The 27,202-nt window shown below is 50.2% G+C and overlaps 11 protein-coding genes across 11 annotated transcripts; 6 read left to right on the forward strand and 5 right to left on the reverse strand.

The window, feature by feature from the left end:
• Positions 1–434: 434 nt before the first annotated feature.
• CBF1 (basic helix-loop-helix protein) lies at positions 435–1,797 on the forward strand (the record flags this gene model as incomplete). Its single annotated transcript, XM_036780991.1, has 3 exons — positions 435–617; positions 813–1,247; positions 1,303–1,797. The coding sequence occupies 3 exons, from the start codon at positions 435–437 to the stop codon at positions 1,795–1,797; spliced, it is 1,113 nt and encodes a 370-aa protein (XP_036626846.1).
• A 2,659-nt stretch (positions 1,798–4,456) lies between these two features.
• Positions 4,457–6,493, forward strand: PC9H_011508 (uncharacterized protein; the record flags this gene model as incomplete). Its single annotated transcript, XM_036780992.1, has 10 exons — positions 4,457–4,667; positions 4,729–4,749; positions 4,810–5,440; positions 5,510–5,628; positions 5,700–5,755; positions 5,813–5,843; positions 5,891–6,148; positions 6,220–6,302; positions 6,354–6,387; positions 6,444–6,493. 10 exons carry the CDS (start codon positions 4,457–4,459, stop codon positions 6,491–6,493), a joined length of 1,494 nt encoding a protein of 497 aa, XP_036626847.1.
• A 535-nt stretch (positions 6,494–7,028) lies between these two features.
• PC9H_011509 (uncharacterized protein) lies at positions 7,029–7,358 on the forward strand (the record flags this gene model as incomplete). Its single annotated transcript, XM_036780993.1, has 1 exon — positions 7,029–7,358. The coding sequence occupies one exon, from the start codon at positions 7,029–7,031 to the stop codon at positions 7,356–7,358; it is 330 nt and encodes a 109-aa protein (XP_036626848.1).
• A 22-nt stretch (positions 7,359–7,380) lies between these two features.
• On the forward strand, positions 7,381–8,391 carry PC9H_011510 (uncharacterized protein; the record flags this gene model as incomplete). Its single annotated transcript, XM_036780994.1, has 3 exons — positions 7,381–7,752; positions 7,826–7,916; positions 7,970–8,391. 3 exons carry the CDS (start codon positions 7,381–7,383, stop codon positions 8,389–8,391), a joined length of 885 nt encoding a protein of 294 aa, XP_036626849.1.
• Positions 8,392–8,902: 511 nt separating this feature from the next.
• PC9H_011511 (uncharacterized protein) lies at positions 8,903–9,657 on the reverse strand (the record flags this gene model as incomplete). Its single annotated transcript, XM_036780995.1, has 4 exons — positions 8,903–9,096; positions 9,181–9,363; positions 9,424–9,584; positions 9,641–9,657. The coding sequence occupies 4 exons, from the start codon at positions 9,655–9,657 to the stop codon at positions 8,903–8,905; spliced, it is 555 nt and encodes a 184-aa protein (XP_036626850.1).
• A 365-nt stretch (positions 9,658–10,022) lies between these two features.
• Positions 10,023–11,445, reverse strand: OXA1 (Mitochondrial inner membrane protein oxa1; the record flags this gene model as incomplete). The annotated part of the gene is made up of 4 exons (XM_036780996.1): positions 10,023–10,253; positions 10,303–10,413; positions 10,468–11,366; positions 11,442–11,445. 4 exons carry the CDS (start codon positions 11,443–11,445, stop codon positions 10,023–10,025), a joined length of 1,245 nt encoding a protein of 414 aa, XP_036626851.1.
• A 3,323-nt stretch (positions 11,446–14,768) lies between these two features.
• PC9H_011513 (uncharacterized protein) lies at positions 14,769–15,803 on the reverse strand (the record flags this gene model as incomplete). The annotated part of the gene is made up of 2 exons (XM_036780997.1): positions 14,769–15,695; positions 15,744–15,803. The coding sequence occupies 2 exons, from the start codon at positions 15,801–15,803 to the stop codon at positions 14,769–14,771; spliced, it is 987 nt and encodes a 328-aa protein (XP_036626852.1).
• A 506-nt stretch (positions 15,804–16,309) lies between these two features.
• On the forward strand, positions 16,310–17,355 carry PC9H_011514 (uncharacterized protein; the record flags this gene model as incomplete). The annotated part of the gene is made up of 5 exons (XM_036780998.1): positions 16,310–16,477; positions 16,525–16,576; positions 16,640–16,880; positions 16,939–16,992; positions 17,133–17,355. 5 exons carry the CDS (start codon positions 16,310–16,312, stop codon positions 17,353–17,355), a joined length of 738 nt encoding a protein of 245 aa, XP_036626853.1.
• A 949-nt stretch (positions 17,356–18,304) lies between these two features.
• PC9H_011515 (uncharacterized protein) lies at positions 18,305–20,388 on the reverse strand (the record flags this gene model as incomplete). The annotated part of the gene is made up of 8 exons (XM_036780999.1): positions 18,305–18,360; positions 18,442–18,526; positions 18,582–18,674; positions 18,726–18,845; positions 18,909–19,097; positions 19,156–19,665; positions 19,721–19,800; positions 19,863–20,388. The coding sequence occupies 8 exons, from the start codon at positions 20,386–20,388 to the stop codon at positions 18,305–18,307; spliced, it is 1,659 nt and encodes a 552-aa protein (XP_036626854.1).
• Positions 20,389–21,252: 864 nt separating this feature from the next.
• Positions 21,253–22,223, reverse strand: EFB1 (Translation elongation factor 1 beta; the record flags this gene model as incomplete). The annotated part of the gene is made up of 5 exons (XM_036781000.1): positions 21,253–21,260; positions 21,309–21,398; positions 21,446–21,608; positions 21,668–21,998; positions 22,168–22,223. The coding sequence occupies 5 exons, from the start codon at positions 22,221–22,223 to the stop codon at positions 21,253–21,255; spliced, it is 648 nt and encodes a 215-aa protein (XP_036626855.1).
• Positions 22,224–24,180: 1,957 nt separating this feature from the next.
• On the forward strand, positions 24,181–26,147 carry PC9H_011517 (uncharacterized protein; the record flags this gene model as incomplete). Its single annotated transcript, XM_036781001.1, has 8 exons — positions 24,181–24,703; positions 24,753–24,832; positions 24,884–25,318; positions 25,368–25,574; positions 25,623–25,739; positions 25,791–25,883; positions 25,945–25,981; positions 26,041–26,147. 8 exons carry the CDS (start codon positions 24,181–24,183, stop codon positions 26,145–26,147), a joined length of 1,599 nt encoding a protein of 532 aa, XP_036626856.1.
• Between the last annotated feature and the right edge of the window lie 1,055 nt (positions 26,148–27,202).

Below are 27,202 nucleotides of genomic sequence, written 5' to 3' on the forward strand. Positions count from 1 at the left end.
CCCCTACTACTTCTGCCATCAGAGACCTCGTTAGTGGAAGCACCCCAAATCTCAGACTGTATCGTCTCCGCAGAGGCTTGCCGCACAAGGCGAACTAAAGTGGAATAACCAATCGGACTACGGCCGCACTCTCACGGTGATGGTGGCGTGGGTGGCTGACTTTGAAGCGGAGTGCGAAGCGAAAGTAATAAAGAGGACCTCGTGATCCAAGTCACCTGAAGGTCACCCCATCCCCCGAAACGTGATCAACCCCCTCAGTGGAAACTCATACTCGCCATCGTCGGCGGCAGCGAGCTCGGTATCATCGACAGCGACCACCACCAGCCGCCACCAGAGAGGCCCTTCTTCGCCAAGCGTCCCTAAAAGAATTCCCGCAGTTCCGACCCCGCCGCGCCAGTCTTTTACGAATCCCTCCCAACATCAACGGACCTCCCATGGCGCCAACTTCGCCTACCACTCAAGAACAGACCATGCCCCCAGCTGGGTCTCCCCAGACGGCCTCAGCGCAGCCCCAAGCCGGAGCTGTGCCCACTGAGATGCCTGGGGTGTCTATCTCAAACCTCGATCAGAACCAAATCATGTCGCTGCTGCGAAACCTGCCGACTGTATTCACCAAGGTATGTCCCTACTCGCATGCTCTATCCCAGGGGAACGTCGATGGCACGAAGGGAAGAAAGAGGGAGATGTAGATGGGAGGGAGTAATCTATACCACACGTGACTGCATTATCTTCATCACGCTTTCATCACCCTTGATGCCTCGCAATCTCTCGCGATTCACATCTGACGCAACCTTCTTGCCCTTTGATGACAGCTCGCTGAAGGCCATAAAGACTCGGATGCCGCACAAACGCTCTCCAACCTTTCGCAAGGGGCCTCCTTCCCCATTCAGTTCCAAGGCCACCAAGTCCCCCAGCACCAAGTGCAGACGCACGGCCAGCCTCTCCAGCATGGTCTTCCTATGCCCACCATGAGCGAACCAGGACCATCCTCGCACCCTCGAGGACCCCCAAATCTCGGGCAATTGAGTGCTCTTGCTATTCAAGCCCAATCGATGGCTGCGCCTCGCAACGGTGAATCGGGACCTCGCGAAGGAGATGACGGCGGAGATGGCGATGAAGGAAATCAGATGAACGACCAGTCCGGCTCTCCTTCTGGCCCCACTAACTCAGCTGGTGGGAGGAGAGGCGGACGCAATTCAGCAGCCATTGGAAGTGACGAATGGGCCAGACAGCGAAAAGACAACCACGTACGTAGAGACGCTTTGACTTGTTCGTCACGTTTCGTACTCACGCCCGTCACAGAAAGAAGTTGAGCGACGACGGCGCGGTAATATCAACGAAGGCATCAACGAGCTCGGGCGTATCGTCCCCAACGGCTCGGGCGAGAAGGCCAAGGGCGCGATATTATCCCGGGCCGTCCAATATATCCACCACCTCAAAGAAAACGAAGCACGGAACATCGAGAAGTGGACGCTTGAGAAGCTGCTCATGGATCAGGCTATGGGTGATCTTCAGTCCCAACTTGGAGAGGTCCAGAACCAGAATGTCGAACTGCAGCGTGTGAAGGGGGAGATGGAGAGACAGATGGGAGAGATGCAAGGAGAAATCCTGGCGCTTCGAAAGCAGGTTGAGGATGAGAGGAAGAAACGCGAGGCCGCGGAGAAGGACTCGACGGACAAAGTGGAAATCGGGACCAAGCGACGATCGCCGGATGGTGAAGTCGCCGAACGAGATGATGCAGAGAAGAAGCAGAAGACCGAGTGGGTACATCCTCCCGCCGTTACCGCCATTTGCTGACACATTGCCGTAGTTCCTGATTTATTATGTGTATCCCTTTGGACCGTGTCGAGTATTTGATTGTTATTTGCGCTAGCGATTGTTTATGATCGAGTCTTGTCCTATGTAGCTCCTCTTCTTACGATGTATCCTTCCAACGAACGAATCGACGACTCATGCAGGTTGCTTTGTGAGCGAGCGAGTGAGTGTATTCTTCTTTCCTGGACAGCGGCACCAAAGTCCATGTCGCGCAAATCAACTGCCTCTTTTCTCAAATGTTCGCGAGCTGGATATTCTTGTCCGCCCGCTCCTTGCATTAATGTCCAGAATTTCATCTGTATTTGTTGACTGTCGGGAATAAAAGTGCCCAAGATAGCGAGGCGTTCGTGAACGGACTCATCTTTATTGATGGTACTGATGTATCTAGTCGCCACGGATGCACCACTGATTGCCGCTGTCGATACGGTTCGTGTGCCCCGTGGTAGGCTATATTCACTCTTGCCTGAGATCTAGTTCAGCTTTCATTGGTATAACGGAAGTAATACGACTAAGAACTCGCTTGCATTATGCCATCACTCCATCATGTCATGGGATGACAGTGTGTTCAAAATATGCTCCGTATGTGCAGTATCATGCCACCGTGTACATGCAGTGGACACCGTCCATCCATTTTGTGGAGCAGGTACAATATGCATATTGACCGCCCATGTCGTTACGGGCACCAGGCAACATATGTCGTACATATACGCCCAAGAATGAGTTAGCCCAAGGGGATCCCGAGTCCGGTTTATATGAAGGTTACCGATCCTGTGTGTAAGTACAAGGTGTAGCTCGACCCTGACTGTGTAACTACGTCCAGTGTGAAGGCATGATGACCGGCTTGTACTTCGTCGGACTCTACGAGACTATACACTCTTCATATCGATAAGCTGGGTACTGCAATGGTGGCGAGGTTACTCCGTGCTCAACACGTTTGATGCTGACGCTTTTTATGTAGCCTGCGCTGAAGCAGGCCAAGGGGGAACGGATCACTCGTACCGGATCAGCGATGTGTCCAGATGTATTCCCTTCTCACTCTGGTCCGCTAGGAAGTATGTATTATGTCTGTCGACTTCAAACGCGTTCGTAGGCAGCATTAAGGATGTTTTTGACTTCGAATTCTAAGTAGCACGTCATTCGTCGTATATTTGTCTGATGGAACCGCCGGAAACGGCTATCGTTTATCCTGGGTACACTAACATCGTGCCAAGCGTACATTGGAGTTGTTGGAGCGAAGTGGTACTTGCAATTGTGCACTTCCGCAGGTGCTCCTAATCTGAGAAGACTGCGAAACATGTAGTGCATGTGCATGCCGTGGTACACTTGAAATGCATGAAGTTCCTGTGAATATCACTACGCATAGCTGTATAGCGCCAGCAAATACCTTCAGGCATCGGGACGTTTCACCACAGTCAGCCATATGGTATTTTCATGGACCCTATGAAACCCTTTGTAGGGCCACAATCAGATTACCCTCGAAATCAGTGAACATTCAGGGAAGCGGGAAGCGGATGTAAACCAACCGTGCGGTCACAAACCGGTTCGCCGGGAAGCCAGGTGCGACGGAGCGGTAACGGAAGAGGAGGGCTTCTGTAGATCATTATCCCACAAGATACGGTGCACGAGTGTAGCGGCTGACTATCTCCTGCGCTTCGCTTCCGGAAGGATTGACCATTAGAGGTACTTGGAAGCTCACGGTTAGAAACGCGACACTGAATTGAAGTGTCTTAGCTTACGACATAATGTTCTTGTGGATGTTTTTGGCCAAAAGGAGCGCGCTTTGGTGCGAAAACTTGATGCCAACAAACGAAGTTACTGGTGGGACGGACAGTTGATGATGAGAAATTCGAAGTCCACAGGCCAAACCTTGACAACAAGCAATCTTGCAGCATTTCGCTGAGTACAAGACATCAAGCCGTCGGTCGGACGTTGATGAACCTTGACTTTGGTTGCTAGGCAAGGCTGACCATTGACGTGCAGTTGACGAAAAATGACCACGGGCGGCGCAGCCAGCACGTCTATGTAGCGCAGTTGACTGATGTGGGCTTTAGATTGGCCTTGTCATTTCCGAATAGTGTGAGTCCGGGGGCATCGCGACAGAGCAGAGGCGTCGTCCGAGTCGCGCTCAACGAAATGGAAAATTTCCAGACGTATATCGTTTCGTCGCCATGTCCGACGACCATGGAATATGAGCTCGGGGTGAAGCCGAAAGGTTTTGCGACTCGTGGAGTGGATTATTCCGTTTGGCTTGCCTCCCGGTGTCGGTGGTAGTCCTCATGGCCAAGCCCAAGGGCCACCACGCTCACCGCAGACTCCATGATTTACAAAGAGCCTGCAATTCCACGTTCCACGGTCAATTTCTGGCACAAAGTCCGGTTCTGCAAAGAATTTCGTAGAGTTTTTGCATCAAAGGGCATCAGGCGCCGGTGATGGTGGTGCACCGTGAGCACGCGTGCACCAGTTCGTCCTCCGAATCAAATTGGATTGATCCCGGGTTGGACCCGTTCCTGAGAAGGTTTGAGGCGGTGTACGGTCGTGATCTGAATCGTCTCGAGCTATATGATGAACTTGGACGCCAATTGAGCAGGTCTCTTCTTCTTCTTTCTCCCCTTCCCGACTAATTCCGCAAAGTTCACCAATAATGGGTCGCTCGATGGAGGAGGATCCGTTGACGCTGGCCATGTCGCCGCCCCCCAATGAGACGCCCGAAGAACGGCAGGCACGAGAGGCTCGGGAAGCTGAGGCGCAGAGAATAAGTGACGAGATCGACGAGCAAATAAGAAAAGAAAAGGAAGCGAGGCGGAAAAAGAAACGGCCAGTAAAGGTCCTCCTGCTGGGACAGAGCGAGTCTGGTGCGTGCAGCCAACGTTTCAGGCCCAGGGACTATCGTCTCACCCGCCATATCGCCCGCAGGAAAGACGGCGACGTTGAAGAGTGAGTAACTTGCGTGTATTTCGTCTCTCGGCGGAGTCTCTGACACTGGTTGTCCGCTAGATTTCCAGCTCACATACTCGAAACGTGAATTTGCTGAGGAACGAGACTCGTGGCGGGCGGTGATACAGCTCAACTTGGTTCGCAATGTCAATGCCATCCTGGATGCGCTGACCCAGGAAATGTCGGCCTCTTCCGTCTCGACACCCGTCTCACCCAACGACAGCGACGACGACTCAATAGATGACCACACCCACATCGCAACCGTGCCGAAAGCAGCGCCAGCGAAGGCGGGGCCGAAACTCAAGTTTGGCGAGAAACACCGCGTCCTTAAGCTTCGGCTAAGTCCCCTGCAGCGGATACAAAAGGAACTAGAGAAACGCCTTGGTGCTGGTTCCCTGGAACCTGATAGCACGGACGTTACTTCTGCCGCACCATTTGAGCTACCGGCCAGTCGGAAACGTGCCCTTCAGGAATTCTCAATAAACTCAAACAACGGTTGGAAGTCAGCTCTTTTGCGGACAGTACGGCCGGCACGCCCTGAGAGCGACCAGACGAAGAAGAAGGACACGGAAGACGAAATTACAGAAGTCATTGCTTCATGTAGAGAGGACATGAAAGCTATATGGGAGGACCCTGTTGTACGAGAGCTGTTGAACCGGCGAAAGGCCCGAATAGAGGACTCACCCGGCTTGTAAGTCTTGGTTACAGCTGTCCATGAGCTCGACGGTTGGTTTTAACTCGCTGCTAACTCGTTGTATAGCTTCCTGAATGATGCAGAGCGTGTGGCTGTTAGATCATACCAGCCGACAGACGATGATGTTATTCGCGCACGGCTGCGCACGTTGGGTGTACAAGAGTATAGATTTGTGTTTGATCACGGTGCGTATCTCATTACCAGTTCCATAATCTTCCATGTTAATATGATGGCCCCCTAATCTATGATAAATCAGGCCGGACCGTTGGTCAGACATGGCATATGTTTGATGTTGGCGGGACACGTTCAAGCGTTAGTATCATTCCTATATATCAGCAGCGAAACTCAGCTAAATTCGAATGAATGCAGCGTGCCGCATGGTATCCATACTTTGACGATGGTACGTGCCTGTTGCATCCCCCCGAAATCTATCTCATCGTGTTTCAGTCGACGCCATCATCTTCCTTGCTCCTATATCATGCTTCGATGAGAAGCTTGCCGAGGACCGTCACGTAAATCGCCTGGAAGACAGCTACCTATTATGGCGGTCTGTCTGCTCCACCAAGCTACTCTCGCGCACGCAGATTATCTTGTTCCTCAATAAATGCGATCTCCTTCAAGCCAAGCTGATGCGAGGCGTCAGAATACGAGACCATGTCCCAAGTTTTGGGGAGAGACGCAATGACTTGCCGACCGCTACGAGATGTGAGTAGCTTGGTGACTCCGGACTTGATTGACGTGAAGCCTCGAGGTCTGACTCGGCCCTCGGGGTGTAGATTTCCAGCAACACTTTAAGGAGATATCAAGACAGTTCTCACCCGTTCCAAGACCTTTCTACGTCCACCTAACGTCTGTCATTGTAAGTGAACGCGGCTTTAGTGGCCCAATACTGTCGCTGATCTCCCACCAGGATATTAAATCGACGGCGGCGACATTGGGGGCAGGTAAGCCTTGACTCACGCGACACCACGGGTGTTTTGTTGAACTAATTGTCCCACAGTGGAGGAATCTATCCTACGAGACCACCTTCGACGTGCTGATCTAATGTGAGCATTTTCGTGTTGTTCCCGACGTTTTGTGGTAATTGTGTCGCATTGGTATTCAATCAGCACATGATCTATTAACTTATTTACTTATATTTTTTGACATCTCTACATCTCCTCGTTGCCGTATGCTTTTGTGTCACATTTCTTTGGTCAATATTTCAATCAAGTATATTATCTGGTACTACAAGCACAAGCAACTTCTTGTACTGCATACTGCATATCTACGAACACTGCCCGCTTGGGATGACGCTCAGCTCATCATTTGTACGCACTTCCATTTCGTTACGCCCATAGATACCCGTTCTCGAGCATGCTCAAATTAGAGGCGTGAAAGCAAGCTCCTGTTTGCCCCTACTTGCATTCAGGGGGATCGGCGCGCAGTGCCTGGTACGCCGTGCACTTTTGCTCGAGCACCTCCGTCCACAGAAGCATATACCCCCTCTTCGACACTCACAAACTGTATACTATGAGCCCCTAACCCCTTTGTATGGATAAAGAGCCTCCCAATTTCCACAATCTCCTCTTGCTTCCCTACCATCATGAGCACCCACAGTGGCAACGTCGCCTCGAACTGCGCCAACTCTTCTAGAGCGCAGTCGCCAGAGCTCTCTCCTTCTCCACCTTTTGAACTATCGGAGAACTCAACACCCTCAGTTCCTGACTCCTTCTGGTGTTCTGGCGATTTCATGCTCGGTGCGGGGATGGTGATATTCCAGGATGTCACTTGGAAGATCGTTATCTGTTACGAGACGAAGAAGCATTTCTACTTTCTACCTCGCGGGCGCAAGGATTTAGGGGAGACAATCGAACACACTGCCCTCAGAGAAGGCTGGGAGGAGGTTAGTTGGATACGCCCCTTTCGTAGATGATTTCGTTGACTAATTCAAAGCCATGCAACAGTCAGGTTACAGGCCCATGCATCTCTCCCTATACAAACACACGGCTCAGCCAAGTCCCCCTCACTCACCTCGCTTGCGCGATCACCCAGATACAGAGCCGATCATGATCTCCACTATCTATTGGCCCCCGAGGTGGGTTGATGAGTATGTGGAAGTGGAAGTAACGCCTAGCTCGAAAACGCATTCGCGGAAACACAATGGAGGCCCAGCAGGTGACGAGACCCAGAAACAGTCCCCGGCACGAACGTTTTGGATCGATGCCGGTACATCAAAGCCAAAGCAATGTATCAAGAGACGGCGTATGGTAGACTGTGGCGGCGAATATCTAGTTCACTGGTATGCAGGGCTCATAGACGAACACGCGGTAAGCCATGTTTTGCGTGTTTTATCTTTGTACGCATTGTCGTTTCTCAATTTAATACTACTTATCACGACAGGTCAGGCAAGAAGGTACAACGATGCCCGACGAAGTTTCATATACTTCCGTATTACTGTCGTTTGAAGAAGTCGAGACGCTGGCCCAGACTGGTGAGTGGCACTGCATTGTCTCTCTGCCCCCAATTCCTTACTTCCTTCCGTAGGAGCACTTCCCTATTCGGAGTTTCGTGTCGTGGACTATGCAATGAAGTTATTGAGATTCAATATCGAACATAAAAAACGGCAAGAACAAAGGATGCGTCAGAAAGAGGCCGCTAGTAGGAGGGCTGCACGATCACAAGCACCACCAACGTTACAAAGAACAAATACTGAGCCCTCAGCTAGCCAAGAATCGAGTCAAGCATCGCGCCGAGTCACCTCGAGCATGCCTTCGACGGCTCAAAGTAGAGACAAAGCAATTGTCTTTCGAGGTGCTACAGAGGCAGCAGTTCGTGAGGCAGCCGAAGGAGAAGACGTTCGCTATCAAACTCACGGCGATAACGACGGCGCATTGGAACTAGCTGGACCAAGCAAACATGGGGACGATGTGAAAGGCAAAGGCAAGCTCAAGAAGACGTTATTGTGAACCCCACTCGCCCTTCTTCGCCGCTTCAAGCTACGTCACACATCAAAAGCTCGACCTACCGAGCCCCACTGCTGTTCCACCCCCCCTCCCATCTAGAGTCGGTCTGGGCATCATGGGTCTATACGCTTGCTTATTGCGCGCTCTGCAATAGAATCATTCAAAACCATCTCCACGCATAATCATTGCAGCTTTCCTTCCTTGCTATTCATCGGCTCGTCGTCTCGATCCCGCGTTTCTGTTGTACATCATATGTATCAGTCCTTGTGTTGTAACTATGTAATTTTGGGCATCCATAGCGTGTCTAACGATATCTGACATCATGTATCATACTTCTATCCTCTCCTCGGGGCCCCAATGTCAATATTTTCTGACAATGAAGGAGGCTAGGTCGTCAGACACAATCTGCGTCATCTCATAACATTCTGAATCCGTCGTATAAATACACTGGTCATGATACACCGTCGGCAACTCAGGCCGTTTTATCCAATACTTCCGGCATTGGGGGAATGGATCACATCTTCAGCACCAAAACCAACAGGCCAATCTCAACCGCTGCCACCACACCCGACACGCTCAACACGATCCATCCCGCACTAACGAACGGGCGCCCGAACACTCGTTTCCCGGTCTGGCCTTTCGTTTTCACGACGTTGTGGTATTTGAGGGGGCCGTAATGGTACGTGCGGTATATGTCGCATTTACTCTCTGTGTAACGGGATAATGGGTAGAAGGAGAGCGAGTGAGTAATCGTTACGGAGATAAGTAGAATCGCGCCGTGGCTTTGCTTACCGTCGTCAGAATCAGAGTCATCCCGCATCCCTCGCCGCCGCCCTTTGGTATCGCTCTCGGCAGTCTCAGTTTCCCCTTCCTTCGCTTCCTCATTATAATCAGCGAAATCGTGTCGAGAATGTCGGGCGCGCAGGAACGACAGCACGAACATCAGCCCGCCGAGGATCGCGAAGAGTAGGCCAACTATACCAGCCGAAGCAGAGCATCAGGATCTATCTAACTCGGTCTGGTAACGGTGCTTACTCTTATAGAATCTGCGGTCGAACAGCCTAAGTATTGTCAAGGAATATCCCAAGCAGCCTAGGGCTGTTCGACTATACGCGCCATGGAACGTGCGCTGCCGGGCACGTAGTTCAACGAGCTCGTTTATATCGACAGGTTCAAACGAAGCTGCTCGGTGGCCTCTATAAAGCGCAGATTTCCGTGAGCAAGGATGGGTGGAAGCAAATCGGTGCTTTACCTGTATCTACGACTCATTACTACTCAAATCTAGGAGTACTACGGCTCTGCGACTCCTGGGGTATGTGGAAGTTCCACAAAGCGTTATTTCAGTCTTCTTTGAATGGTACCGATTCAACGGGAGACATTCAACAGAGGACAAGGGAGGACCTGAGAGGTCGTTCAAGTTACGTAAATTCACACATGCTGATATTCCAACTCCAAATGTCACCACAGGACTGCAGGACGTGAAAGTGAAAATAGCCCAAGACCTTCAATCGCCGCAGTCTCCAATGCCCGGAAAAAAAGAGGTGGGGTTCACGGCCACGCGTAAGAACGTATTAGTTGTAAATAAATCTAAGCACTTTTGGTAGTATCCTCATCGTCCGTTAGATTCCATAAGATCACCGCCTCCTCTTCATCATATCTTGCTGTTGCGCCTTCTTCGCCTCTTCTATCTTGCTGTGATACGTGTCAACAACATATTGAATGCTTTGTCTGAACGATGGGAGTTTTCCCTTGTGCTCTAATGGGACGATAGGGATGTTGAAGTATCGGCGAACGGTGGGGGATTGGAGAATGAGTGTCTGAGCGGTCGTGGCGGTCGAGGTGACGAGGAGGGATACCATGAGACCCTGTAATTTGATCAGTCCCATTCTCAGCGGAGACGGAAAAAATACTGACGGAAGGGAAGTCACCCATGACCCATACACCTCCCAACGTAAGGACCCGAAGGGCGTTCATGAAATGACCCATCTCCGGCCTTTCCTTGAGATTCATCTCTTTCGCACCAGCCTTTTGGACGGGTTAATGCTAGAATAGAAATCTAAACGTAAATACACCACTTACGGAGATCTGAATATTGACCACAACCATCAACACCCAAGGTAACAAACCCAGAGGATCGGGAACCGTCAAATCAGGCAACCAGCTAAAGCCACTCTCCTTCAGCTGCTCAACAGGCAAACTGCACATCTTCCTCACACCAAAGAACAAACCCAGCGTAACGGGCAATTGTATAAATGGCGTTAGCATCATCTTACCCATGCTGACCCCCGCATCGCCGTAGATCTTCTTTTGCTTCAACGCACATCTCTGCATGGCCAATCTATCCCCACTTTCGCTGGCGCGCTTCATCTCGTCCCGGAGCTCGAGAAGCTTGGGCTGGATAGGCTGTAAACGAGCGGTGTTTTGAAGGTTTTGGATGACGAACGGGGTGAGAAGGGCACGCCAGAGGAGAGAACCGACGATGATGGTGTGGAACCAGGGTAGGGCGGTAGTAACGTTAATCAATTCGAATGACCAACGTATGAAACCCGCAGGAGTGTACGAGATTAGTCCCAGCGCGGCTAGGTCCCCGAATTCAAGCGGGAGAGGTGATGAAAGGAGTGTTGCTGGGGCATCCAGAGGAAGCGAGTCAACCACACTAGATACGGCGGTCTCAGTTGTCTCTGGGGAAGTGGTGGCGGAGTCCACTGCTACGCTCGCAGAAGTCGAGGCAGTCTCCGTCGCGGGTGTGAGCTCCAGAGGCGACAGTGTGCTAGACGAACCAGCGACACTGTCTACATCATTAGGCACGTCGCTCGTCCCCGACGCAGGTGGTGATGATTTCCACCAAAGGCTTCGACGTTGTCCGCCGACAATCAAAGGCCCAATGAGCACATTCCTCGATAGTCGCGCACTTTTCGTTGTCGACGAGGGGGACAACCGTATTATCCCGTTCCGTGAGGATGTCTGTGCTAGTACGTCTACATTGAGTTATTTGCATCGCGTGAGCGCGTATGAGTTACTATACCGAGGATAACCACCGGGCAGTGACATACGCATATTGCTGCGCTGGTACTCTGAGAAAACAACGCGCGTTGAGAAGACTCAAGTCATACAAGCCCTCAGGCGAGAGAATGATACTCACCTGCACCCAGAAAAACCAGACACTGAAATTCTAGCGTTCTGCTGCTTCGCCGCGAATTTTCCCGAGCATATCAAAGTAGCAGACATCCTTCCAAGGGTAAAACGAAGCGGATCTCAGAGTCCGTTCTATACAACTTTCTGGCTGTGCCTAGCGTCGGGGAGGAAGAACCGTGCCGCGACCGAAGTGCGCGAGGTGAGTAGTGGACAAAAGCTGGTACCAACGTTGAGCGCTTACTACTCAGCCGCCAAGCGCGCGCTAAAATTGAAAAAGGGACCAGATAGGGGTATCAGGGGGCGAACAGGCATAAAATATCGCCAGCACTCCAAATGGAAGCATGCTATTAATGTTTGATTCGAGGTTTCTGATTTATATTATCCTGAGAGCACCTGGACCAGCCATATACTATACGGAAATCTCAGACCACTCTGCTCCACTTGGTCTACCGCATATTGTATTTTCCACGGACCACGGTGCGACAAGTCCTTCTCTTTATCAACGCAGTGCAGGGACGAATTTAATTTTTAACCGACAACGCCGTATTATGGCTCAGCGGCGTTCCAGCGCTTCTTCCTTATCAACGTTGTCCCGATTCCCTCCACCTAAGAACTTGCTACAGACGTCCCAGATCCATGTCGAGATACTATTCACTAGTCCCCATCGATAGCATCCGGCCTGGACCCACAGGCACTTCACCGCAGGACCTGAGCACGCATGGGTATGGCAGTCCAAATGGTAGTACAACTGCTGCTGCCAGCTACAAGCCTCCAACTTCTCGCCTCGTTTCAACGTGAAGTCTTACGAGCAATTGACTCTGAGTTTATTTTCGTACGCGTCAAGGGTTGTCTCGTGTTGATATTTCCGGCGGCCCCCCCTAGGATCCCATGAGGCCTTGTCACCTTGAGCATGCATGCCAGACGATGCATCTCATCCCCAGCCGGAACCAAATCGATTGTTCCGTATGGATGGCCGATTGGACCTTCTTTCAAGTGTTACACTGTCGGCGAGTGTTATTTTCCCGTGCTCCATTATCGATAGTGACAACGTACTTCTGCTAGCACACTCGATCGATCCTCGCCATCAGCAATGACCGGACCAAAGACGGTCTGGAAACATCCTCCTAGAATGCTTTCCACTGAATGTGTTGAACGTCAATGGAGTGCCGATGCTTATCGACCATGAAACACTGAATTCTGATCAAAATGTTGGCTGTGAGTCACAATAATACGAATCTACGATAGTGAGGTCCCTTGTCGTCCAAGACCCTTCTTTCCAGTCGACTTGCGGGACAACAATTCAGATACACAGATCCCAGGATGGCCACTCTCCGTAATGAAGCTATCCTGATCTATGGGGCTACGATGTAACGTCTCATGTACGTCTATTAGTGCCTAGTGCTTCAGTTCAGTTCTGACCACGAATATCGAAGGAACCGAATTTCAGCTAGTCGCTGAATTCTCATACCGACGACAATCGGGGCAGAAGCCATAACGGGCATTAAATGCACCCAGCTCAACTTCATGCTGTAATCACGTATTGGGATGTGTACCATTTACGAAAGGCTTGCTGTCATTCAAGAGCTACTATTCTCCGCCTATGAAGTCTGGCTCGCCTAAAACTACTGGAGAAGTTCTCGCTGCCCTCTATCATTCAAGTTATCCTTTCTATGCCGTGATGCAGCATCGATCCCCCTCCTAGTTCTACAGCGGGGAGTCGTAACATGAAGGCGATCGTAACCGTGACAATGTTCTAGCTCGCGAAGTAGCATCCCCCTCCGGTATCCGACCGTAGACAACGGCCGCAGATGACGCGGGCATGCTAGACTACTTTCCGAGTTAATCGCTCCGAGTCCGGTTCAGCTCTCCACCAAGTCTGAGACTATTGAATGTATGACAACGGCGTTCATCATCTATGATGTTACTTCTTGTCAATACAGTGCGCCCGGCAATCACTGCACCAAACCTTCTTCAAGGTGTGGCGTATGCATACTCTCTCGGCCGTTCGGCGAAACAATAAAAAGACCAGTAAATCAGACTTAGGACTTTCGAAGCAGTGGATGATTTGAGTTTGGGGCGATAGAGTGAATCACTCGGCACGGCGACTACTCAGATGAGGCTTTCATCTTTCATCTGCCCTGCCTTGATATGGAGCTAATCTATGGCGGCGTTCTCACCGCAAGGTCGACTCCTTCTGCACGGTAATGGGAGTTTCTCTATGACCGCGACGCCACCTGAAGCTTCCGTCCGCTGTGTGGTTCGTAGCCGCCCTATATTAAGTTTAAGGTACTGCCAGTTGGAGTATCACGGAGTGCATGAAAATAATCATCCACGTCTCCAATGATCTTTTCTCGACGCACTTCCATCAGCCAGCATGTCGGGTTTCGGATAGGCTTGGCTCAAGGATCGCGTAAAGAGACTGAACAGCTCAATTGGGGGCTGTCATACGACAAATAGGCCATCCTCACGGTCCTGCTTATCGGTCGGCGGAGACCACAGGCATTTCTAGTTTCCATTTTATTGACCTTCAACCTTCTACTTGAGCTTGAGGAACCGAATACTATAGGTCAACTTCTTCGAGGCTCGTGCCCTCGTCGTGTCACGTGGTCTTCGAAGCCCAAACTTGTAAGTAAATCTGCACTTTCTTCGATGATCATGGATAATCCCTAGGTGTGTTCGAGGTGTGGTAGGCGAAGCGAACGATAACTAGAATAAGGTTCATGATGCTTGCGATTTGAGCGGCGAGATCACAAAAAGGCCATATCAGCGTAACCCCGTTATTTCGGGCATCGTCAGCGGGCAAGTTATGTAGCATATAAATTATCAGTGACACTTAAAGCTTACCGCCTTCAGCCGTTGACGTGAGAGGCGGGAGATATGCGGGCTACCACGTCGAATAATGAGATGCCCGCACGCACTGATAATTTCAAGTTTGGCATAATTTGATCGGTGCCCGTTCTGTGACCTGTCTGACTGAAAATAACAATTACTGAGCAGATAGACCAACGGATTGAATTTTAATTATGGGATGGGATTCCTTAGTTCCTGACAAGCCATTGTTATTTTTAGAGTCATCAAGTTGTAGTTGATTGACGAACGTGTATGGGCGACATAAGTAGTATTCCAAAAGAGGTCTGCCCTACGTAAACATCGAAACAAGGGTATGTGGCAATAAGATTAGCAGAGAATATCAAAAGTCGAACGATTACATCCCAACCATGAGGTAACACACATATTACTACCATCTAAAGGAAGGAGGTGGTAACAGCAGTTGCGCCCAGAACAATGGCCATGATAGACAAGGCAGCCTCGCCACCGATGACTCGAGGAGCACCGTTGTCCAAAAAGCCACCCTTGAGACCTCCTGCAGCCTGCACTGCGCCACCAAGGAAGTTGCTACCACACTTATCGGTGATGGCAGTATATAATGCGGGCTGCTTGTTAAGCATTGGGCTGGCAGCGAGACCAGGAGCGTACGGGACACTGGACTCGAAGTTGATGTACGAAACGAGGATGCTGCGCGTGCACGACGTGCAAAGAGTTTCGGTAGGATCGTCGGGTGAGAGGAAGAGGAAGGGAAGGTTGATCTCTGAGTACGTGGTGGTGTTAGGTATGAGCGCAGCGGTGGGGGCGCGGCGAGTAAGCGTCTGCTCTGAGTAGAGATACTTCTGGTAGTCAACGGGGGCTGGACCGGTGTTGGCGACGGCGTTGCTAAGACCGCTGGGTGCCGCAGAAGTGGAGCCAGGTAACTTGGCTTTTGTTGCACAGAAATCGCCGTTGTCATTCTTCGTGCACAGAGCGCCTTGCAGAGGCTTCAACATATACAAAACATCGTAAGTTCGGACGACATCGGGATTTGATTGCGATGTTAATTCAGCCGAGCAAGCCGAGTAAAAATTGGCCAAATGGGAGCGAATCTGGTCGTCGCTACAAGTCGATGAACCCGCAGCGCATAAAGTGTTGAGCGCTGCAACAATTTGAGCATTGGTAGGCGAGCCGGTCGATTGGCCGCCTGGCGCGAATGCCTTGGTAGCACTAATCAAAGGTGCCGTGCAGGCGTTCAATGAAGTATCTTGATTGAAGTCCGTGAGAAACGAGGTGCAAGCAGAGCTGATGTTCTTGGGAATCAGAGGGCTTGTTGACGTGCTCTGGGATCCTGCTGCAGAGGATGCCTACAACAAGGTCAGCCTCTTTCTTTTTCTCAATCCAATATTGCTCACTGAAGACTGGGCTAGGACGACCGATGCGGCGGTAAAGGCGATGGCGATAGACTTGATCATGGTGGTGAAAGAGCAAAGAGCGGACTGGTTTCTGTGCACAAAGCACGTTGCGATGGAGTTTAACAAAAGGGTGAAGGTTTGAAGAGAAAAGTGAGCGTTTGATATTTCCTGGTCGCAAGCAGAAACAAACAACAGTTCCCACGGTTACGATCAAGTCATGTTTTGTCACAGGGTGACAGCTTGTGACGCCGTACTTACTGGTTTGCAACCATAATACCGCCAATGAAATCCCAGGAAGCATAGGGGGGCTATTCAAGGCCATCTTAAATACGCTTTATCGCCAGAATTCGTGGTCCCTTCAGGCTCCTGGTCCAGCTCTGCACTTCGACGTCTCCACATTCGGGTGATCCTTCTTGACTAGCTGCGTGTGATGTTTCGCTCCCAGAAGTCATCAGAATTCGGCGATTTGGCCATCTGCTGGCCATATGACCTCAGGCGGTGGGATGGGGTACAAATGCCACAAGCGAACGCTGTATTCTACACTAGTCCCCTCTAACTTCGCTCAAATGTCTGATCAAGTCGAATTCTATGGATTTACGCCGGTCCCCCGCGATCCTGATGTCTTGTTTCGTGACCATCCCACAGCAAACGCACCTGCTACAGTCATACAGACGGTGGAAGATTTTCCGTTCCCGGAATCACCGCTCGTACGAGAGGCTGAGACATTTGTTACGGTGGGCCCCATGGAAAACGCCGAGCTTGCGCTCACAGACGTCTTTAGAGGGAGCTGGACCAACTAACCATCAATCATTCTAAGAGGGTTTATATTTACGGTCCGCGCTCTGATAACGGACTATGGAGGTACATCATTGTTGATATTGATGGTTTGTGAACAGGCATGGCAATAGTGAAGCTGCACTTCCCATCATGGTCGTTCGATCCCGAAACTTACTATCTCGCTTGCTTGTTGCACGATATCGGTACTGCGGAGCGATTCCTTTTGAAGACCAAGCTATCATTTGAGTTCAAGGGCGCAATCGTGGCTCGAGACCTACTTCTCCAATTAGGCAGTGTAGAGGATCAAGCAGACAGCGTCTGTGATGCCATTGTTCGACACCAGGATATTTTTGTGAAAGGGTCAGCCAAACCATGCGCCATTATATCGATGAATCTGACACTAACACAACGCGAATAGCGGAAATATTACTGTGATCGGCCAAGTCCTGCAGTTGGCCACGATATTGGGTGCGTGGGTTGTCAACTTTGGAATCACTTCACGTGTGCTCATGGTGTATGTCTACGCCCAGACAATGTTGGACTGTACGTGTTTTTCATAGAATCTATCTCTGCCTATTCTCATCTGCTCCGATCAAATAACAAATGATCTAGTCGCGCCAATCTCATTCATCCCAAGTTGATGGAGACAGCACTCGCAAAGTTCTCCGGGAAAGGTTGGATGGAGAAATTCGCAACCGTAGTTGAAACAGAGCTGCGAGAGAAGCCTTGGTGCCACACTAGCAGCTTCGAGCATCCAAATTGGCGTAAGGGCGATGCTAGTCAGTTCGCCACCGATGTCCGAAAGAACGACTTGCTCCACAAACTCGCAGAGTGAATACTTTACCCCCTCCCCAGCTTGGACCTCTCGTATGATCCCCGGTCATGACCTGCAGCGGAAATCAAGCGGAAATGGAGATGCGATACGTACTTGACCAGCATGTATCAATGATGTATGACTTCTCGTGGAAGCCCGCTATTCCAAGAATGCTAGCAATGTAACCAGAACATTTGTAATTTTTACCTCAAAAGGTTCTGCACCGCTGAGCACTGAATTTGCATTATTATGTTGTTCACCGATCCCGATGTGGACAATTGCGCACGCAGAATCAGCTTGTCCGAGTCTTCGATTGTCCACCAACTCCTTGCAGAAATTTCCCCTTCGTGTATTTTTCAAGCTGCGTCCAGTCGATTGCCTAACTTTTTGGCTCTTAGGCCTCCTGTAATCTTACAGGGGCCGAGATAGGTGCTCGATTATGAGTTTGACCACGTTTGAGTGAATGGCCACAAGGTGACAGTCTATCTGGGTTTACCGGTATATCCTAGAAGCGTATCTTGCTAATCTCAATAAACATTAGGGTGAGTTTAAATACGGGCATGCCACGAGCACCGGAACTAACGAACTGGCGAAAATAACCAAAGTGTACACACAAGAAATGTGTTTCAAGGTTTGACGCCCTATTCCTGGGGTATTCTGTGTTCGTGCATCCCTATAATAGTACCTACCGCACCTCCAGCCAAGCCTGATCTAGACACACGTATGCATTGGAATTCTAATTGCAGCTTATCCACTTTTGTGCTCTGTCATCGATGTCGTATTTGGGCACACCTCCATTTACCTTTAGAGATCGTACATGTGGCACCAAATTGTAAGTATAGATGATCACATAATTCGTACTACTACGACGGTAAATCGCCGGTACAATAGAATATGTACTAATGGGAAATCGAAGTATTGAAGGCCAGCTTGAATAATTGACAAAGCAATAAGTATGTGCAGCCACTAGTCAGCCATCATGAATAAAACCATCCGCCCATGCCGAAGCATTACGAACATGCTGCTCTGACTTCGTCGGAAGCCGCATGCATCATGTGTTAGTACGTTTTCTCATACTGAAAACGCCTCCTACAGCACAGGGCTGACCATGTGTCCGCCATGTCCCAACGAACGCGGCGCCATAGTGCAGATACCCCTCGAAAAGCCAGGGTGGATCGTCAAGGATATCTTTCTAAGGAGTCCTGTTTTTAGATACGGGATCTCACGAAATAGATAAGATAACTCACGGACACACGCTTGAGCGTTATGAATCCATCAGAGAGCCTGACCTTTCCCGCGAAACGGTATCCACCCCATGCTTCCTCCTGGACGTCCGGGGTCTGGAGGTGGTAAGTGCTCTGTTAAGGTATTTGGTGTAACAATGAGCTCACCTCGCCTAGCACCAAAATGTCCTTAACGTCATAGTTCATCTCACGGCGTGCGAGGAGCCGAGTGGTCGTGGCGTCCAGCTTCTCGTAATGGAAGATCTTTGAAGACACTTGGAACCCGCCCTATCGAGAAGCATTGCAAAGGGTTTAGTTGCACTGTTCTCCCGATGAACATGGCTAGCTGACCTTGATTGGAAGAAGCCGGTTGGGGTGGTAATCCCAGTTGAACGGTTCATGGGACTCGGTGGGGATTGGTACGTGCTGTCCGGAACACATGTACTCAGTCATTTGACAGTACATAGGTTTACGGCCAACAAAGTCTTCGGTGAACGGAGAATTCGAGGTGTTGGCCCCGATCGACCTAATAGGACAAATCTACCCAGGATGTTGAGCGTCTACGCTGGCAATGCGGAAAAATGAATGCTTCACACACCATGAACGTCCCTTCCCATAAGCCAGACAGCATTCCGGGGGTATAACTAGCCCCATAGATGAGGGCATTGGGAGAGACCAATGCCATGCGGCTGAAGTCCTCTTCTAGTCGCGTGCTTCGCGGCAGATTAAGGCACATAGCACTGGAATTGGGTTGAGGAGAGGGCTCCGCGATGGGATCATTGAAAAGGGGTGTTCGGCAAGTCGCCAAGGCTCGATAGTCGACCATAGTGGGACCGGCACGATTCTGAGCGATGGCAGAGGCACGATCTAGTGGCAGGTGTGGGGGTACTTGAAGAGGCACTATTTCTTTGAGTGCGAACGTCATGATGATCGCCGCACTAAGAACATCTGGGCAACGGAGATGCCATTTTCTGGAATAGTGAAATATATCATTGCTGCAATCCGGACGATTGCAAGGAAAAATGGAACAGGGCTGCTGCTCTCGTGCAGGGGGGGATCTCGATTTGGGGAGGTGGAACGGGTTTGGAGAAGGGTTTAGAGCAAAGTCCTGAGAAGAACGTCTGTCGGTGTGTGAAACCGACAATACAATGGTTGGGACATACCTTATGCGTCGACATGGCCACGGGACGTATGAGTGCCAACAATTCTTGCACAACTTCAGGTGTGAGATCCGCGATATCTCCTAGACGTGAAGAGTCGAGTGAGCATTATCCGAATCGAAGAAAAAACAAGGAAGCAACCCACGACTCGAGACGGATAGACAATACGACCAAAGGGCGAGCGATAAGGCTTCATGAGAAATATCCATGAATTGTTCCTCAGTGCTGCCTTGGCGGAGCCGATGTCGTATGAGTTCAAGGAGATATTCGGAAGAACCAGCCCTCATGAGATGGGCCCCGTTTAGTGTTTCGTTTTCCAATATCAGCCAGTAGAGGGTCCACATGTCTTGTTCGATGTCTAGACCTGTCAGGTCGCGCCGTCGGATGCGTCTCAAGAGACGACATCGTAGAATGAGTTCACCAGCAAGAGACGAGTCCGTCAGCAGCGACGCGTGGAGCCGACGACGCGGCGCGACGGTGTCGAAACGGAGTTGAAAGACGCGAGCATAGAGGTGTGGGCTATGCTGGACAGACAGCTGGTGATAGATGGTCGAATTCGTCAACAATAAGTGGAGGAGATTTGTGAGGGACTCGAAGGGTGAAGCCGAGACAGTGAGCCGAGCGATGTATTGGAGAAGGTCTCGCGGAACTCTTTCCAAAGGGGAGGACATTGTGTTGCTGGAGAATGCTCAGCTAGACACTGGGCCATTTTAAAGGTCCCAGTCCCAAATGATGACCGTGGCACGGAATGTATGTACGCATCCTCCAACCCAGCCCGTTCGATCACATCTTGATCAATGTATTTGATACCAAAACTCGAGTTGTCCTCCACAAGTTTCGCGGAGTGGTACCCTTAGAGATGCTGAGTTTGGCTCGTCAGTGAGGTTTAGTGCTGAGCTCCGACTTCCGAAGTTTCCTTGTCCCGCGTCTGACCGTTTATCTCCGAATAAAGATCGAATTGAGGCACCTAGGACTGTAGAACTGTGATGCCCAAGTAGGGAAGAAGCCGTCGGAATTGGGCTAGATTTTTTTGCAAGTGGGTACCGGCGAACTGTAGGTTTGAGGAGCGGTATTGTGGTTAACATTAACAATCGAGTTCGCCGTCGATATCCAGCGCCTGTCGTTAACAGTCAAAATGAAATCAGTCCATCTGCATCATTAACGTAGTCGCGTTCGGTTCGATTTCCGAATGGAACTGACAACGTCAACAATGGCCATGCAAATGCCCCCCGGCAGGCCCGGTCAGAGATCAACTTAACCTTAGTTATGTTAAAAGAAAAAATGACGACGAACAGCAGAATTTCATTTCCGGCCTGCATCGGACGTTCCAGAAAACAGATGATGTGCGCCGTTAATGATATAGATTGATGATGACGGATAAGATTTTGGAATGATGATCAAGAGTTTGTGCCTGGCGGAAAACTGACATTCGACACAACGCGCCGCGATTGCTATTGCACGTTTGCTAATCCACGTATTGATATATACAACCTTGTTTACACTTCGATTTAATGCTTTGTTCTCCCCTCGTAAAACTACAGTTCTAGAAGACGTTCAACGACGATGGTAATTTAAAGGGATGACAACTTACTCTGCATGGCGGCGATATCAGTACTCTGAACGTAGTCCTCGAACTCAGCGATCTTTTCTTGGAGTTCGTCGGTAGAGACCTTCTCATCCTCTGTACCATACTCAGTACTGAATGCAATATGATAGTCAGTAACATACCAACGACAAGCGTAATCTGCAGCTTTCGGATGCCGTATCCGATGGGGACAAGCTTACTGGAACCCCAGAGGAGGCCATCTTGTTCGATTGATCGTACCGCTTTCTCCAGAGCTGCCATGTCCGTTTCATCGTCCCAGGGTTTGACTTCCAAAGTGACGACGGACTAGAATCCAAGGAGATTAAACCACTGTAATATTCCAGCTGAGTAGGGTGATGTCTAACCTTAGCAACAGTCTTAGCCTTTCCGGCCTTCTTTGCGTTGTAAGCCGCAACACGTTCGGCCTTGATGCGTTCAGCCTCAGCGTTGTCCTCTTCGTCATCACTGCCGAAGAGATCAACGTCGTCGTCGTCATCAGCCGCAGCGCCGGCGGGGGCTTCGGCGTCGCCTCCCACGAAAGCTTCGCCTGCTGTGCTGCTCCCAGGAAGAGAGTCGTGCTCTGCAGCATAGGACTTGATGTGGTTGTACCACCTAGCTACATGAGGTTGGGCGGAGGCATCTGGAGCCGATGCAATGGCCTTGAAAACGTGTACGTCTGCCTGCGATGGAGCGTATCTGAAGGAAGGAAGGTCAGATGTCTGGATAGTGACCGCAGATATGAAAAAGAATCAGAATGCTAGGTAAAAGAGGTTCGGCATGCTTGTGCAGCGGTGTCTAGTCGCTTCTTGGAAACACGGACCATAGCGATACTCATCCTTCAGATGATGATGGATCATTTACTCACCCTTCGACGTAGGATCGGCTTGCGAGGTGCTGTTCGAGCTTCGTGAGGTTGGCCATTATCGATGATGGTTATAATGAAAGAAGCGCTACAGTAAATTTTCCGATAACATCTCCGTTTAGGGCAGGCTTCAGCAAGTCACATGACTTACTGCTTGCCTTTGACCAACCCAACTCAATATTCAATCCTTGAACGCTACCACAATCAGATGTTCCTCGGCCACCAGTTATGATTCCTATGAAGCCAGAGAGAATGTGCCTCCTAGAACCAAAGCGCACGTACTGCTTACGTTCCGAACTAGTGAACCAGATGTTGAATTGGACGCTCTTCGAGGGCTCGATCGGTGGGCGGAGTCCATACAGTGTGTTCTTCTCCGGCGACCACGACTTCAATGCGAAGTCAACCGCCACTGCCAGGTGAGTACGTTCACCTCATTATTGTCTCGTTAATTGTATGCCAATATTTCAAAGGTTGATCGCCTATGTGGTTACTTGCTTGCATAACCGACCCAATGCGGACAGGTATTCTGGTTCCGTTTAGTGTTCTGGCTTCATTCGAGAAACAGCCTCACAAACCTCCTTTAATCTCCGCTTCTTTGTCTATTAAGTGGATGGACCTTCTGCTGACCGTGTTCCCGAACAGGATTACCGGCTGCACGCGATTGCGGACTGATAGGGAGGCCTATGCTTGTGGTAGCTTCAAACGGCTTGCGCTGCGATCCATCTCCGAACAGCATTTGCTATCCAAGTAGCTGGACAACTGCGTACTCGGTGATGTTAATTAAAAGCATTACTTACGGCAACCACTAATTGTGAACTCTAGTTTGCCACTTACGGCTTTGCTGAGGTTCCCCTGAGGTACGTATTGGAATACCCAAATGCTTGACGAGCTGTAGAGCAGTGCCCAGTGCCCGGATCGCCTGCATACCGGCGGAGACTCCAATGGGTCAATTGACGTAAGTTGCTCAATCCATCGGTCGCTTGTGCGTAGCACTGATGGAATCGGAGGTCGTTCAGCACTTCCGGCCATTATCGGTGACTTCCTCGACCCTTTCCCACCATGGGACGCTGCGCTAAGTAAGCAAGACGAGTTGCCATGGTGTTCAATATAGTCTTGCTGCAGACGCCGCCGTTCCACCACCTACGGTCATTGTACAAGGATCGGGTGGTTCCGAGCGTCCAAACTCCGATTCACTTCATAGACGGCCATCTTGTCAAGAATTGAAGTTGCAAGTGTAAAAATGGTTGTGCCTTGTCTGTGAGAATAAGACTCTAATAACGTACATGTTGGGCGCAGAACTCCCTTCCGGCAAGACCTGTCCGAGCTGAACATCCCGTCGAGGCTCTTGAAAAGCGCGCAGACCGATCAACTTCTTACGCTTCGCTCGCTCAAATCTCGTAACAATCGTCATGATCTCTGCAATGAACGGCATCGATCCTGATTCAAACATATTTCAGGCCGGTCCTTTCGAAAGGTACAAAAGGTACATGCGTGGAGATCGTCGGGACGGCGCGGTTTGAATATAACGAACATTCGTAATGCCCGTGAGTCTTGTCCTAATGGTTATGGCACAAGCGCGATTTACTCATTGTTAACTCGTGGATCTCTCCGCCCATTCGGGACCTTGCGTCTACTCCGCAAGTTCACTAACTCAGCTGCTTCGCAACTTGCCAGGCCACCACATATGAAGTTCGTCAGATTATAGTCTATGACGTTTACCACCCATTTTATATCAGGTTTTAGTCCCACGCTGAAACCTAGCCGCTGATCGGAGGCTTGCGTGCACCATATGGGCCTAGTCTAAAGGAGCAGCGGTGTTTGGTAAGACGCAGAAAATGTCTTCATATGTCGGAATCTCTGAATCTACTCCTTAGCTGTATACCACGTGGGGTCTCAAATTTGAAGTACACCGATCGTGTTTGGACGTTAGTCGCCGCCGATGTAATTCTAAGACTTGGATATAAGTAATGCGACTCCGGCGCGTGTGTGGCCATCTCGCTATATCCCGACCTCTCCATGGCCCCTTCAGTCTGGACCAATGTTCCTTGCGATGTCATTCGAAACGTTCTTCTATTCACCATTCCATCCGCTGGTCCCCCAGCTGCGTTATCGAGTCTGCGTCTTACATGTCGCCACCTCTATAACGCACTTCAGCAATGCAAACCAGACTTATACATTCGTATATTTGCTCTCCAATTCGACCTCGACCCCCCTTTCCGTTGTCTCGGATATGATCGACGACTTTTATCTCAAAAGGTCGAAGATGAACTACGAACTCGAGTCACTATATTGAAAGACCTTCGACATGATCGACTGCATGGCAAAAGGCTCGACAAAGCGCTATGGACGCTGTACTTTATGATCCTGCAGGATCAAGGACATAATCTCCAGCAACTACGCTGGGCAAAAGCGCATGCTGCGCTACGGAGCTTCCTTCGGCATCGGCTATATATAGGCGCTGAGGAGAATAATGGATGGCCTGTCGAAAGCGCTCAAAATTCGTTGGCAGTCGCATGTTTATGGTTTCTATCATCCAAAGGTAAACTAACTCATGCTGGAATGTCGAACAAGTACCTAAACATGAATAGCTATACTCAATGAGGAAAAGAAAGACGAGAGTGAGCTGTTGATGGCTCGCCTCCTGCCCTTCGTTCAAGCTGCTTTTCGAGTACGCAGTCCGTTATCATTGTTCAACCTCTTGCTTATCTTTCTCTCACAGTATCCATGCTTCATTGGTTCTGAAGCCAACTTCGGGGGCGATAATTCGTTAATGTCGCCAGCGGAAACCGTAACCTCTAATGTTCATGGGGTCTACCCTCCAGACGGCCCTTCGCCGGAAGACGTCCCTTATTTTGGCGATCTGATGTGTGAATGCCGACCTCCCCCCATATCTCTATTCGCGATCCTCAACTACTTTGTCCGAGCCGATCTCACGCCTCTCGAAATTCCACCGCATCTTCCATTGAACCGGGTATGCGCTATTGCTTCTCAACGGGTCGGGCCCACACGTGAGGATATGCAGTATTTTCTGGATCATTGTAATACCAAGTTTGCATCGCCCAATACGGAACGAGATGATGGTTGGTTGTGCCCTACAGGTCAGCCCTCTTACGTGCTTGGCGACATCACCGGACGATGGGAAGGCTCAATGATGGTACGTTCATCAGTCAATAGTTGATCTAATCGCGCCTCAACTTGACAAGGTCCCCTGTATCGACAACACATACAAGAAATGGTTGTCTACTCCCACAATCCCTACCCCATTTCCTGCCTTTGGACGTCGCCCCCTCAACTTTGTTCTGCATGAGTATTATTGCACCGACGAATCCACTCGCCTCCCATCTGACGAACCCACGAACGGAATCAAAAACGCCTGGTTGCCCGCCGGGTGTAAGTGGATTGAGCAAGACGTAAGAATATCATAACAGCCGCCCATGTCCACGCTAACCACCCTTTAGGATGGCATTGAAGTTTTTGACGAAGATGGCTCTTTCTACAGCTTTTACAAATCGTTCAAGGCAGGCGGTGATCTCGCGGATATGGCCAACGTAATTGATATCATTGTTGTTGGAAAGGTAGGTGTGTGTGTCGCCCACGCTGTCCTCAATTGACCTTTTTTCTTTTAGCCCGATGAAACGCACAAGGCAGCCTGGGGAGGATTTAATTGTATCGGCCGCATCCGTCTGTCAGATGGACTTGTGGCATTGGCTGCTGAGGCGGTGAGTGTTCCCCATTGTCTTCTGTACATGTAATCCTTATAAAGTGGCCCACGATGAGCAGTTAGAGGTGGTAAACCCCAGCATTTTCCGGGGATACGGTAAGCCCGCAGTGTGCATGTCGCTTTTCATATTGACCCACTCGATGAAAACTTCTCAGTGACTTCCCCTCAGAACTTCGTTGGTCGATCCCGAGGCCAATTCAATGCTGGGCTGGAACCAGCGAACTGGGAAGCGTCATTCAGTCTGTCTAAACACACGGAATAATACATCCCCGATGGACCTTGCTGTGGAGCCCGTAATGTAAGTACAAACGAACCCTCTTCCCAATGGACAGGATACACTTGCTGTATTGGTGCTGTATTCAAAGAATTCACAATTATATACACACACGCTTGTACAGTACATACTAGCGGCTAACCCGTGCTACGCACGGTGTAAGAACCAAGTGCTTATGACAGTTATGCATATACAACTGAGTAATAAATGAGTATGTGTCGAAAACTGAATAATAGGACATAAGGCGTAAGGGGAAGACCGTGTCTCGTCCGTGTGCGTGCTAATGAGTATGTACGCTCGTAGCCATCGTGCACTCGCTCCTACAACATTGAGGTCAGTTGCATCTATCTCGAGGCTGAACGAACCTATTAGATATCCCCCGTGTAGGCCTTCAGACCCTCAAAGCTCGTAGCCGTGCAAGACCCGATGCTTGCATCAGTTGTCAGCCAGATCATCGTAGTTCATGCAGCGCCGGTGCGGTAGTCGTGCCCAGATTCAAGGATCCGCGCCCAAACGTGAACCAAGTGGTCTGCGTTGTCGCGCTCGTAGCGAGATTCACGCTCGCAAACATGATTATAGCCTGATGGGGCCCTTATCCGTGCTGACCCCGATGCTGCCCGCAGTCGTTGTTATGATCGCACTTACCACATGCGCAAGCTCGTAGTCGAGTACCTGACATCCTTATGCACACGGCCCTAAGCGCATCTGAAATTGAGATATTCGAAGAACCTGAGTAAGACGCACATTGCCAGGCCATAGAGGCGTCCACGATGTGTAGAAGCCGCATAAGCCTGAGTTGACGACCGTGTTCGCAATCATAACCGCGCGGGTGTTAAGCCCTGCCTATTTGATTCCAAACTGTGTCATAGAGATGGGCCACAATACAATGCTCACCCCTCAGAGCAGTTCTCGTGCTCGTGCTCGTGCCCAAGCTGGAGTGAACCCTGCACCACTATCGCGTACCCGGCTGAAGAGAGTGAATTGAGACGGACAGATGACATGAGGCAACACACAACTGTGGCCTATGTTACCAGAGGCGACCA

The sequence above is a fragment of the Pleurotus ostreatus genome (assembly GCF_014466165.1).
Source record: "Pleurotus ostreatus strain PC9 chromosome Unknown scaffold_9, whole genome shotgun sequence".
In the NCBI taxonomy this organism is placed as follows: domain Eukaryota; kingdom Fungi; phylum Basidiomycota; class Agaricomycetes; order Agaricales; family Pleurotaceae; genus Pleurotus; species Pleurotus ostreatus.